Source organism: Oncorhynchus tshawytscha, linkage group LG13 (genome assembly GCF_018296145.1).
Source record: "Oncorhynchus tshawytscha isolate Ot180627B linkage group LG13, Otsh_v2.0, whole genome shotgun sequence".
NCBI classification, from domain to species: Eukaryota; Metazoa; Chordata; class Actinopteri; order Salmoniformes; family Salmonidae; genus Oncorhynchus; species Oncorhynchus tshawytscha.
Window position 1 is genome coordinate 74,866,406 of NC_056441.1, and position 14,393 is coordinate 74,880,798.

The 14,393-nt window shown below is 47.3% G+C and overlaps 1 protein-coding gene across 7 annotated transcripts in view; it reads left to right on the forward strand.

Moving 5' to 3' along the window:
* Positions 1–14,393, forward strand: part of LOC112235997 (coatomer subunit beta') — a 33,306-nt gene that overhangs the window by 14,017 nt on the left and 4,896 nt on the right. For 6 of the 7 annotated variants that reach the window (XM_042296347.1, XM_042296348.1, XM_042296345.1 and 3 more), the window contains exons 13-19: positions 1,445–1,588; positions 1,725–1,855; positions 8,503–8,710; positions 8,858–8,968; positions 9,907–10,121; positions 10,370–10,477; positions 10,768–10,948. In XM_042296347.1, the coding sequence (XP_042152281.1) occupies positions 1,445–1,588; positions 1,725–1,855; positions 8,503–8,710; positions 8,858–8,968; positions 9,907–10,121; positions 10,370–10,477; positions 10,768–10,948 (1,098 nt within the window). The remainder of the gene's footprint in view (positions 1–1,444; positions 1,589–1,724; positions 1,856–8,502; positions 8,711–8,857; positions 8,969–9,906; positions 10,122–10,369; positions 10,478–10,767; positions 10,949–14,393) is intronic. The other variant, XM_042296346.1, reaches the window with a different exon arrangement.

A 14,393-nucleotide genomic window follows, 5' to 3' on the forward strand; every position in this document is an offset into this window, starting at 1 on the left:
GATCCAATCCCCTCTTCACAGCTACCAAACCCTCTTCTAACCTCCTCCCCACAGCAACCCAACCCTCTATCCTCCTCCAACTAGGGGCCCAAACCTTGTCTAACCTCCTCTCCACAACGACCCAACCCTTCTCTCCACAGCGACCCAACCCGTCTCTACCCCCCTCTCCACTGCGACCCAACCCTTCTCTAACCATTTCTCCACAACAACCCCACCCTCCACTCCACAGCGACCCAACCCTTCTCTAACACCCTCTCCACAGCGACCCAACCCTCCTCTCCACGGCGACCCAACCGTCCTCTGACCTTCCTCTCCACAGCAACCCAACCCTCCTCTGACCTCCTCTCCACAGCGATCCAACCCTCCTCTGACCTCCTCTCCACAGCGATCTAACACTCCTCTGACCTCCTCTCCACAATGAACCAACCCTCCTCTGACCTCCTCTCCACAGCGACACAACCCTCCTCTGACCTCCTCTCCACAGTGAACCAACCCTCCTCTGACCTCCTCTCCACAGCGACACAACCCTCCTCTGACACCCTCTCCACAGCGACCCAACCCTCCTCTGACCTCCTCTCCACAGCGACACTACCCTCCTCTGACATCCTCTCCACAGCGACCCAACCCTCCTCTCCACTGCGACCCAACCCTCCTCTGACCTTCCTCTCCACAGCGATCCAACCCTCCTCTGACCTCCTCTCCACAGCGATCTAACCCTCCTCTGACCTCCTCTCCACAGTGAACGAACCCTCCTCTGACCTCCTCTTCACAGCGACACAACCCTCCTCTGACATCCTCTCCACAGCGACACAACCCTCCTCTGACCTCCTCTCCACAGTGAACCAACCCTCCTCTGACCTCCTCTCCACAGCGACACAACCCTCCTCTGACATCCTCTCCACAGCGACCCAACCCTTCTCTGACCTCCTCTCCACAGCGACACAACCCTCCTCTGACATCCTCTCCACAGCGACCCAACCCTCCTCTCCACGGCGACCCAACCCTCCTCTGACCTTCCTCTCCACAGCGATCCAACCCTCCTCTGACCTCCTCTCCACAGCGATCTAACCCTCCTCTGACCTCCTCTCCGCAGTGAACTAACCCTCCTCTGACCTCCTCTCCACAGTGACACAACCCTCCTCTGACATCCTCTCCACAGCGACACAACCCTCCTCTGACATCCTCTCCACAACGACCCAACCCTTCTCTGACCTCCTCTCCACAGCGACACAACCCTCCTCTCCACAGTGACCCAACCCTCCTCTGACCTCCTCTCCACAGTGACACAACCCTCCTCTCCACAGCGACACAACCCTCCTCTCCACAGTGACACAACCCTCCTCTCCACAGTGACCCAACCCTCCTCTGACCTCCTCTCCACAGTGACACAACCCTCCTCTCCACAGCGACACAACCCTCCTGTAACCACCTCTTCTTTCCTCAGGTCTTCTGGTCAGAGTCTGGGGAGCTGGTGTGTATTGCCACAGAGGAGTCTTTCTTTGTGCTGCGCTACCTGGCTGAGAAAGTGGCAACAGCACAGGAGACCAAGGAGGGAGTCACCGAGGATGGGATAGAGGATGCCTTCGAGGTGAGACTACGCGACATCTAGAGATTAGATTCTGGACAGGACAATTTATTTTGTATTTCTACTCTAACATTTTTTTCCATACCTATATCTCTCCCACTCTCGGTCTCTTTCTTCCCCCTCACCCCCCTTTCTCTAGGTGTTGGGTGAGATTCAGGAGGTGGTGAAGACTGGTCTGTGGGTGGGAGACTGTTTCATCTACACCAGCTCAGTCAACAGACTCAATTACTACGTAGGAGGAGAGATTGTCACCGTCGCCCACCTGGACAGGTAAGACTATGCCTACCTACTGAGACTGCTACAAACCATTGACCTGTTGACCTCAAATGACCTGTTATGCGTGTGTTTCAAAATTTCAAATCTCACTCAACTCTTACAGTTCCCTAGGGCCTAAAACATAAAGGATTCATGCCTTACAAAATGTTATGTCAGAATGTCGTTTCCTTAAGTCATTGCATGTCATGTTTCCTTTCATTCAAGCTATGTGCTCACCTTAATACTGGTGTTGTTTTGACTCCCCTGTCTGTCTGCTATAGAACTACAGTTGAAGTCAGAAGTTTACATACACCTTAGCCAAATACATTTAAACTCAGTTTTTCATAATTCCTGACATTTAATCCTAGTAAAAATTGCCTGTCTTAGGTCAGTTAGGATCACCACTTTATTTTAAGAATGTGAAATGTCAGAATAATAGTAGAGAGTGATTTATTTCAGCTTTTATTTCTTTCATCACATTCCCAGTGGGTCAGAATTTTACACTGAATTAGTATTTGGTAGCATTGCCTTTAAATTGTTTAACTTGGGTCAAACGTTTCAGGTAGCCTTCCACAAGCTTCCCACAATAAGTTGGGTGAATTTTGGCCCATTCCTCCTGACAGAGATGGTGTAGCTGAGTCAAGTTTGTAGGCCTCCTTGCTCGCACACACTTTTTCAGTTCTGCCCACACATTTTCTATAGGGTTGAGGTCAGTGCTTTGTGATGGTCACTCCAATAATGTCACGACTTCCGCCGAAGTCGGGTCCTCTCCTTGTTCGGGCGGCGCTCGGCACAGTTTGCGCGAGGACGTCCGACGGGAGTTGGCCTGCAGGGACACCACCCTCACCTTCGACCAGCTGGTGGACCTGTCCATTCGGCTGGATAACCTGCTGGCTACCCGCGTCCAGATCGGGTTCTGTCGGTTCCATCCCCCAGCACCGCCGCTCCGGTGCCCATGGAGCTGGGAGGTGCATAGGGGGACTGGAGGAGGTTCCGGCTCGTGCATCATCTGTGGCCACAGAGGTCACACTGCGGTCGGTGCCAGGTTGGTTACTCTGGGCATCGAGGCAGCAGGCAGGGCACTCTAGCGTCATCCCAGGTGAGCCAGCACCAGGCTCACCCAGAGCCCTCTGTTGCACACATGTTTTTGTATGTTACTTTTCCTGAGTTTTCCCCCGCATTCCCAGCATAAGGCTCTCGTCGCTTTCAGGCGCGGCTGGGAATTTTATAGACAGATCGTTCGCCCTTAGTTTAGGGATCACTATTGTTCCCGTGGCTGTGCCCTTCCCCGGTCATGCCTTAGACAGTCGACCATAAGGGTTGATTAGGGAGGCCACCGCTCCTCTGGGTATGGTGACGCAGGGGTGTCACAAGGAGAGAATCAGTCTCTTCCTCATTGACTCTTTCCCGTGGTGCTAGGCCTACCCAGGTTAGCTTGTCATGGTCCCACTGTTTCTTGGCAACGGAGGGCTCTCACGGGGTGGACGCGAGAGTGCTCGGGAGGTGTTTAGGGGTTTCCGTTGGTGCTACTACGGTGGAAAGTCCAGACCAGGTTTCCACCGTTGCCATTCCCCCTGAATATGCCGATTTGGCTCCCGCCTTCTCCAAAAAGAAGGCGACTCAATTACCACCCCATCGACGGGGCGATTGTGCGATAAATCTCCTGGTAGACGCTGCACTTCCCAGGAGTCACGTGTATCCCCTCTCACAGGTGGAGACGGCAGCTATGGAGACATATGTCTCCGAATCCCTGCATCAGGGGTACATTGGGTCCTCCACATCACCCGCCTCCTCGAGTTTCATTTTTGTGAAGAAGGAGGGAGGTGTCATGACGTTCCCCTCTTTGGGTACAGCAAGACCCATCCCCCTCTCCCTGCCTCTCCCTTCCTCCTTCAACTAGGCTGCTGTGGTCAGAGAGGTCCTAAATTCCTAGCGAAGACTCTGCCTTATGGCCACACAGTATAACGACAGAGTGAATTTTCATAGAGAAAAAGGGAATTTCTTCCACCTCACAGAACTTGAGGTCCGAACAACATTTATGATCCGGAGAAGGTATAAAAGATCGGTGAAGAATCCAGCTACGAACTGGTCCGTTTGTTACATTTTGGTGAGGCTCATGGGAGACGGTGTGGCCACATTACCATAACGTAACATAACATAACGCTGTTTATATAATAGCCTCAGATATGAGGTTTACATCTAATTGTTGTATAAGATGAATGAGTGAGTATGATACTGTTTGTAAAACTGTGGAATGTGATTTTGGACTCCAATTCTCCAATTCCCTTTTGAGTTGAACTAAATCAGAGGACTGTCCATGAGCCCAGTTAGGGTCAGGCATCCTGGGACCGCCCCTTTTCTGCAATTCCGAATAAAACCCCAACTTTGAGAAGTTCTCAGTAGACCATGTTTTTCTCTATTATGAGTGGACGAAGGTTGCATACCAAAGACCAGAATCTTTTAACCATACCACATGGTTAAACCCTTAGACTATCGATACTGACAGAATAAGAACAAGTCTTTGATATTAATTACTAGTCTGCAGCTAGGAATTCGGTATCATTGAACGCGAAGAACAACAACCGCCAAAACATCCATTCTACAACAACATGAATTAATGTCACTCTGAACTATCCCCTCTAATCAGGACAGACAGAGAGAGAGAGACAGACAATTCTACAAAAGAAGCAAACTTTTTAACAGCGATCAAGACGACACACTGAGCGTAAATATATATATTGATTGTAATTGTTCCCGAATGAGTGAGCGTTCATGTGCAAAGGATTAGCATTTCAATTGTTATAATTATCAACTCTGTCGTGACTTCTCAGGTGAACCCCACTCCCCCTTTTGTCTAACAAGCCGCGATGCCGGGTCAGCCCACTAGGGCACATTCCCCTATCATTTCTTGTAACCATATTTACTTTGTTTGTGTGTGTGTGTGCACTTCTGTGATTGTTTAGTTAGTTAATAAATCAATTATTTAAGATAATTGATGTATGGATGACTCATAGTGAAGACTGGGTTTGTGCAGATAACCAACAATTTACGACGTTTGGAATGAGATTAACGTGCGGTAAAGTAAATAATTAATTAATCAGAACACTATTGATCAGATATGAAAATATCAGAACGGTTGTATTAGGAAATTATAACTTTGTAATCTGAATATTTTCCTTGGTGCCCCGACTTCCTAGTTAATTACAGTTACATGATTAATCAGTTTGATCGCATAATACTAATTACAGAGAATCTTTGTTAAAAACTATAAGTCTTCAGTTTAATGATAGTAAAGACACGACAGAGGTCTGCGCCCGTGTATTGACTACCGAGGTCTAAACCAGATCACGGTGAGGTACAGTTACCCGCTACCTCTTATCGCCACGGCGATTAAGTCAAAGCACGGGGTTTGCTTCTTCACCAAACTAGATCTCAGGAGTGCTTACAACCTGGTGCGTATCCGGGAGGGAGACGAGTGGAAGACGGCGTTCAGTATGACCTCAGGGCATTATGAGTACCTTGTCATGCCGTACGTGTTGATGAATGCTCTGTCAGTCTTCCAGGCCTTTGTAGACGAGATTTTCAGGGACCTGCATGGGCAGGCTGTAGTGGTGTATATCGATGACATTCTGATATACTCCGCTGCACGCGCCGAGCATGTGTCCCTGATGCGCAGGGTGCTTGGTCGACTGTGGAGATGGAGAGTGACCGCATTTCTGCCGTCCGTAATTGGCCGACTCCCACCACGGTAAAGGAAGTGCAGCTGTTCCTAGGGTTTGCCAATTACTACCGGAGATTTATCCAGGGTTTTGGTCAGGCAGCGGCTTCCATTACCTCACTGCTGAAGGGGGGCCCGGTACGTTTGCAGTGGTCGGCTGAGGCAGACAGGGCTTTTGGTCACCTGAGGGCTCTGTTTACCTTGGCTCCCGTGCTGGCCCATCCGGGTCCCTCTTTGGCGTTCATTCTCTTTGGTGGACACGTCCGAGGCTGGGATAGGAGCCGTGCTCTCAGCGCTCGGGTACGCCACCGAGCGAAACTATGACGTGGGGGACTGGGAGCTGTTTGCTGTCGTCAAGGCTCTGTAGGCGTAGAGACATTGGCTTGAGGGGGCTAAACACCCTTTTCTCATCTGGACTGACCACCGCAATCTGGAGTACATCCGGGCAGCGAGGAGACTGAACCCTCGCCAGGCAAGGTGGGCCATGTTTTCACCCGTTTTGTTTTATCCCTTTCCTACAGACCAGGTTCCCAAAACATGAAGGCAGATGCACTGTCCCGGCTGTATGACACAGAGGAGCGGCCCATGGATCCCACTCCCATACTCCCAGCCTCCTGCCTGGTGGCGCCGGTAGTGTGGGAGCTGGACACGGACATTGAGCAGGCGTTACGTGCAGAGCCCGCTCCCCTCCAGTGTACCGCTGGGTGTCTGTACGTTCTGTCTGTTGTTTGTGACCGGTTGATCTATTGGGCCCACACGTCACCCTCCTCTGGTCATCCTGGGATCGGTCGGACGGTGCGCTGTTTGGTTGGGAAGTACTGGTGTCTCACCTTGGCCAAGGTCGTGAGGGTTTATGTTTCCTCCTGCTCGGTGTGCGCTCAGTGTAAGGCTCTGGAGCCGTGCGTCAAGGGGAAGGGGGGGTACTGTCATGACTTCTGCCGGAGTCGGGTCCTCTCCTTGTTCGGGCGGCGCTCGGCGGTCGGCTCCGCCAGTCTTCTAGCCATCGTCGAGCCAATTTTCATTTTCCATTTGTCTTGTTTTTCTACACACCTGGTTTCTACTCCCTCATTTACTTGTTGTGTATTTAACCCTCTGTTCCCCCCATGTCTTTGTGTGGGATTGTTTATTGTAGTGCTTGTGCACGTTCCCCTTGAGGGCACAACGTGTTATTTTTGTGCCTATTTATCTTGTTGCTCTGGATTTACCTAAATAAATCTTACCGGTTATTACCCAGTTTCTGCTCTCCTGCGCCTAACTTCTCTGCCGCCTATTACGCACCCCGCTACAAATAACTTGACTTTGTTGTCCTTAAGCCATTTTGCCACAAATTTGGAAGTCTGCTTGGGGTCATTGTCCATGTGGAAGACCCATTTGCAACCAAGCTTTAACTTCCTGACTGATGTCTTGAGATGTTGCTTCAATATATCCACATAATGTTCCACCCTCATGATGCCATCTATTTTGTGAAGTGCACCAGTTCCTTCTGCAGCAAAGCACCCCCACAACATGATGCTGCCACCCCTGTGCTTCACGGTTGGGATGGTATTCTTCGGCCTGCATGCCTCCCCCTCTTTCCTCCAAACATAACGATGGTCATTATGGCCAAACAGTTTCATCAGACCAGAGGACATTTCTCCAAAATGTTTGATCTTTGTCCCCATGTCCAGTTGCAATCCGTAGTCTGGCTTTTTTATGGTGGTTTTGGAGCAGTGGCTTCTTCCTTACTGAGCTGCCTTTCAGGTTATGTCAATATAGGACTTGTTTTACTGTGGATATAGATACTTTAGTACCTGTTTCCTCCAGCATCTTCACAAGGTCCTTTGCTGTTGTTCTGGGATTGATTTGCACTTTTCGCACCAAAGTACGTTCATCTCTAAGAGACAGAACGAGTCTCCTTCCTGAGTGGTGTGATGGCTGCGTGGTCCCATGGTGTTTATACTTACGTATTATTGTTTGTACAGATGAACGTGGTACTTTCAGGCATTTGGAAATTACTCCCAAGGATGAACCAGACTTATGGAGGTCTACAATTTTGAGGTCTTGGCTGATTTCTTTTGATTTTCCCATGATGTCAATCAGAGGCACTGAGTTTGAAGGTAGGCCTTGAAATACATCCACAGGTACACCTCCAATTGACTCAAATTATGTCAATTAGCCTATCAGAAACTTCTAAAGCCATGACATCATTTTCTGGAATTTTCCGAGCTGTTTAAAGGCACAGTCAACTTAGTGTATGTAAACTTCTGATCCACTGGAATTATGATACAGTGAATAAGTCAAATAATCTGTCAATAAACAATTGTTGGAGAAATGTATTGTGTCGTGCACAAAGTAGATGTCTTAACCAACATGCCAAAACTATAGTTTGTTTACAAGAAATTTGTGGAGTGGTTGAAAAACTAGTTTTAATGACTCCAACCTAAGTGTATGTAAACTTCCGACTTCAACTGTATGTACTGTACCTGTCTAAAATATTGGTGTTGTATTGACTCCCTGTCTGTCTGCTATAGAACTAAGTACCTGTCTGTCTAAAATACTGGTGTTGTATTGACTCCCTGTCTGTCTGCTACAGAACTCTGTACCTGTCTGTCTAAAATACTGGTGTTGTATTGACTCCCTGTCTGTCTGCTATAGAACTATGTATCTGTCTGTCTAAAATACTGGTGTTGTATTGTCTCCCTGTCTGTCTGCTATAGAACTCTGTACCTGTCTGTCTAAAATACTGGTGTTGTATTGACTCCCTGTCTGTCTGCTACAGAACTCTGTACCTGTCTGTCTAAAATACTGGTGTTGTATTGACTCCCTGTCTGTCTGCTATAGAACTATGTATCTGTCTGTCTAAAATACTGGTGTTGTATTGTCTCCCTGTCTGTCTGCTATAGAACTATGTACCTGTCTGTCTAAAATACTGGTGTTGTATTGATTCCCTGTCTGTCTGCTATAGAACTATGTACCTGTTGGGCTACATCCCTAAGGATGACCGTCTGTATCTGGGTGATAAGGAGCTGAACATCGTCACTTACTCTCTGCTGGTGTCGGTACTGGAGTACCAGACAGCTGTAATGAGGAGGGACTTTGGGATGGCTGACAGGGTCCTACCCACCATCCCTAAAGAGATGAGGACCAGGGTCGCCCACTTTTTAGAGAAACAGGTGAGACTGGGAGGGTGGGTGTATTTTTACATTGGTGTGTGTCTTAACGCACACCATTTCTGTGTGTGTCCTCTCTAGTGTCTGTGTGAATATTTTGTGTGTGTGTGTGTGTAACCCTTTCTCCTCTCTCTATCTCTCTCTCTGCAGGGTTTCATGCAGCAGGCTCTGGCTGTGTCCACAGACTCAGAACACAGGTTTGAGTTGGCTCTGCAGCTAGGAGAACTGAAGATCGCCTACCAGCTGGCTGTAGAGGCTGAGGTGAGACAAATGTCGTGGAAATTTCCTCTATTTACCAAATCATGGGAGCAAACCACACACACAAGTCAGAGTTAGTTATAAAAGTCCATCTTTAATTATATAAGCTCTATAGCATTTTGACTTTCAACAGTTCAGTATCTCTAATGAAAAGTTGAGAGTCCCCACACAATGGTAAAATGGGATCCTTTACAGTAAAGATACACATAGTCAGACAGCATAGACATAATAAATCATTCAGCTTTGTCTCCTTACTCAAACCCAGAACCATAAACCAACCCTCCATATCAACAGGCATATATCAAATGGTCATTTAGATACAACCAATTCTAAATACAACCAATCCTGGACAAACTCACGGAGACACACTGAACTGGCACACAGACATTGTGGAGTCAAGAGATATGTTTACACATGATGATACTTTGACCTCTCCCCTCTCTGCGGCCCCTGCAACTTAGTCTTGACATAGAACAGATAACTGCAACCTCGCCACAGTATTATACAAAAATACCATTCATCAGAATGGAAGTAACTTATAAACATATGATGAATATAACACATCTTACCTATGTTACCAACAAATTCTGTTTATTCCCTAACACAATACGTAAAGAGAAAGACTGGGATTTTTTTTGACAAACTGGGAATTATAGCAGTCTTGGAATGCAAGGGAAGTATTGAAAAATGTACGGCCAAATTTGGATATTTGCAGACATACAGTATTTGGAGACCTACAGTATAAGATGACATGTGAAATACTGTAGTAAAGGTTATATCTTCTCATATTTTTAACTAATCAAAAGCAGAGTGAATAGGGCTTCTGTTTTGTGTTTGTGATGAATGTCTTTCTAACATGGAATACCTGTTCCCTCTCTCTCTTCCCCCCGTCCCTTTCTCTCCCTCTCCACATCCTCTCTCCCTGGCACGGTGCCCTGCAGTCGGAGCAGAAGTGGAAGCAGTTGGCAGAGCTGGCCACCACTAAGTGCCAGTTTGTCCTGGCCCAGGAGTGTCTGCACCATGCCCAGGACTATGGGGGGCTACTGCTGTTGGCCACAGCCTCGGGCAACACCACCATGGTGGGCAAGCTGGCAGAGGGGGCAGAGAGAGATGGCAAGACCAATGTGGCTTTCCTCACCTATTTCCTCCAGGGGAAGTAAGTGTGTTTAGGGAGAGAAGGGTGCGCGGGGTGGATGGTACAGAGGGAGGTGAGGAGGAGTGAGCAGAGTGTTTAGGTTTAACTTTTATATGTACATCATCTGTCAATAAATTGTTCTTATCGTTTCATCATTTATAATTCATTATTGGATCTTGGTGGGCTTTATGTTTATGATCTGGAAATGTCAATGTCCTTGGTTTCATCATTAGTCATTGTATTTCCATATTTCTGTTTTTTCCTTCTAGACTGGACAAATGTCTGGAGCTCCTCATTAAAACCAACCGGCTGCCAGAGGCTGCATTCCTGGCCAGAACATACCTGCCCAGCCATGTGTCTAGGTACAGCACTGGCAGGTTGACCTTGATTATCTCAATCTTGCCCTGGAGACACAACTTAGCTAAATTGGCTATATTAAAAAAATGCATGAAAACAAAATCTAGCTTTTTGGTCTTAATTTAAGGTTAGGGTTAAGCATTCGGGTTAGCAGTATTGTAAAAATCTGAATTTATGACTTTGTGGCTGTGCCAGCTAGTGACCACTCTGCAGAGCTACCTCCAGCACATGATTCATGACAGAAAAACGCTAACCTGCACAGCTGTGTGTGTGTGTGTATACACATGTACTGACCTCTCTGTGTCTCCAGAGTGGTGAAGCTGTGGAAGGAGAGCCTGGGGAAGGTGAACCAGAAGGCAGCTGATGCGTTGGCCAACCCTACAGACTACAGCAACCTGTTCCCCGGCCTACAGGATGCCTTCCTGGCCGAAGACTACCTCAAGGAGACCCACGTCAGGCTGAGGCCTGCCGCAGAGTACCCTCTCATCACCGTGAGTAGATACACACACATCTTGGGAACATTGTGGCAAAACCTTTGCAGCCATTTTGGATCATTTTCTTCTGTTTCATACCTATTTAACACAACCCTGATTGAACATGTTCTTTCCATCTTCCACTGAACAAAAATATAAACACGTATAAATATAAACACATGTAAAGTCCCCTGTTTCATGAGCTGAAATAAAAGATCCCAGAAATGTTACATGTGCACAAAAAATACATGTTTACATCCCTGTTAGCATTTCTCTTTTGCCAAGATAATCCATCCACCTGACAGGTGTGGCATATCAAGAAGCTCATTAAACAGCAAGATCATTACACAGGTGCACCTTGTGCTGGGGACAATAAAATGCCACTCTAAAATGTGCAGTTTTGTCACACAACACAATGCTACAGATGTCTCAGGTTTTGAGGAAGCATGCAATTGGCATGCTGACTGCAGGAATGTCAACCAGAGCTGTTGCTCATTTCTCTACCATAAGCCGTCTTTAATACCATTAAAGAGAATTTGGTAGTACGTCTGACCGGCCTAACAACTGCAGACCACATGTATGGCGTTGTGTGGGCGAGCAGTTTGCTGATGTCAACATTGTGAACAGAGGTGGTGGGGTTATGGTATGGGCAGGACATAAGCTACGAACAACAAACACAATTGCATTTTATCGCAATTTGAATGCACAGAGATACTGTGCCGAGATCCTGAGACCCATTGTCATGCCATTCATCTTCCACCATCACCTCATGTTTCAGCATGATAATGCACGGCACCATGTCGTAAGGATCTCTACACAATTCCTGGAAGCTGAAAATGTCCTAGTACTAACGAGACATGTCACCCATTGAGCCTGTGTGGGGATGCTCTGGATCGACGTGTATGACAGAGTGTTCCAGTTCCCGCCAATATCCGGTAACTTCGCATAGCCATTGAAGAGGAGTGGGACAACATTCCACAGGCCACAATCAACAGCCTGATCAACTCTATGTGAAGTATATGTGTTGCAAAGTATAAGGCAAATGGTGGTCACACCAGATTCTCACTGGTTTTCTGATCCCTATGTCCCTACTTTTTTTTTTAGGTATCTATGATCAACTGTATTCCCAGTCATGTGAAATCCATAGATTAGGGCCTAATGAATTCATTTCAATTGACTGATTTCCTTATATGAACTGTAACTCCGTAAAATCTTTGAAATTGTTGCATGTTGTGTTTATTTTTTGTTCAGTATAATTATGTTACTGTAGTGTGTTAGCAACACCTAGTGGTGCAATACCAGCCGAGCACTATAGATACATGTGATGCACTGATGAAGACACTCAATGTATGCGACCAGCAGTAAAATACAGGTCAATGATTTGAGTCAAGGCAATACTTTACATAACCCCTTTGTACCTCTGCCCTTGTTTTCTGGTTAAATAAATCATATTATAATAATTCTTGTTATTATAGTATAAGTCTTGTACTTGTAGTAATACTGTCGTAATGATGCCTCTCTACTCACTGTTCTGCCTCTCTACTCACTGTTCTGCCTCTCTACTCACTGTTCTGCCTCTCTACTCACTGTTATACTTCTCTACTCACTGTTCTGCCTCTCTACTCACTGTTCTGCCTCTCTACTCACTGTTCTGCCTCTCCACACACTGTTCTGCCTCTCCACACACTGTTCTGCCTCTCCACACACTGTTCTACCTCTCCACACACTGTTCTACCTCTCCACACACTGTTCTGCCTCTCCACACACTGTTCTACCTCTCCACACACTGTTCTACCTCTCCACACACTGTTCTACCTCTCCACACACTGTTCTACCTCTCCACACACTGTTCTGCCTCTCTACTCACTGTTCTGCCTCTCTACTCACTGTTCTGCCTCTCTACTCACTGTTCTGCCTCTCCACACACTGTTCTGCCTCTCCACACACTGTTATACTTCTCTACTCACTGTTCTACTTCTCTACTCACTGTTCTACCTCTCTACTCACTGTTCTGCCTCTCTACTCACTGTTCTACTTCTCTACTCACTGTTCTACTTCTCTACTCACTGTTCTACTTCTCTACTCACTGTTCTACATTCCTACTCACTGTTCTGCCTCTCCACACACTGTTCTGCCTCTCTACTCACTGTTCTGCCTCTCTACTCACTGTTCTGCCTCTCTACTCACTGTTCTGCCTCTCCACACCCTGTTCTGCCTCTCCACACACTGTTCTACCTCTCCACACACTGTTCTACCTCTCCACACACTGTTCTACCTCTCCGCACACTGTTCTGCCTCTCCACACACTGTTCTACCTCTCCACACACTGTTCTACCTCTCCACACACTGTTCTACCTCTCCGCACACTGTTCTACCTCTCCGCACACTGTTCTACCTCTCCACACACTGTTCTACCTCTTCACACACTGTTCTGCCTCTCCACACACTGTTCTGCCTCTCCACACACTGTTCTGCCTCTCCACACACTGTTCTACCTCTCCACACACTGTTCTGCCTCTCCACACACTGTTCTACCTCTCCACACACTGTTCTGCCTCTCCACTCACTGTTCTACTTCTCTACTCACTGTTCTACCTCTCCACACACTGTTCTACCTCTCCACACACTGTTCTGTCTCTCCACACACTGTTCTACCTCTCCACACACTGTTCTGCCTCTCTACTCACTGTTCTGCCTCTCCACACACTGTTCTACCTCTCCACACACTGTTCTGCCTCTCCATACACTGTTCTGCCTCTCCACACACTGTTCTGCCTCTCCACACACTGTTCTACCTCTCCACACACTGTTCTGCCTCTCCACTCACTGTTCTACTTCTCTACTCACTGTTCTACCTCTCCACACACTGTTCTACCTCTCCACACACTGTTCTCCTTCTCCACACACTGTTCTACCTCTCCACACACTGTTCTGCCTCTCTACTCACTGTTCTGCCTCTCCACACACTGTTCTGCCTCTCCACACACTGTTCTGCCTCTCTACTCACTGTTCTGCCTCTCTACTCACTGTTCTTCTCTCTACTCACTGTTCTACCTCCCTACTCACTGTTCTGCCTCTCTACTCACTGTTCTGCCTCTCCACACACTGTTCTGCTTCTCTACTCACTGTTCTGCCTCTCCACTCACTGTTCTACTTCTCTACTCACTGTTCTACCTCTCTACTCACTGTTCTACCTCTCTACTCACTGTTCTACCTCTCTACTCACTGTTCTACCTCTCTACTCACTGTTCTACCTCTCTACTCACTGTTCTACCTCTCTACTCACTGTTCTACCTCTCTACTCACTGTTCTACCTCTCTACTCACTGTTCTCAAATCAAATCAAATTTTTATTTGTCACATACACATGGTTAGCAGATGTTAATGCGAGTGTAGCGAAATGCTTGTGCTTCTAGTTCCGACAATGCAGTAATAACCAACAAGTAATCTAACTAACAATTCCA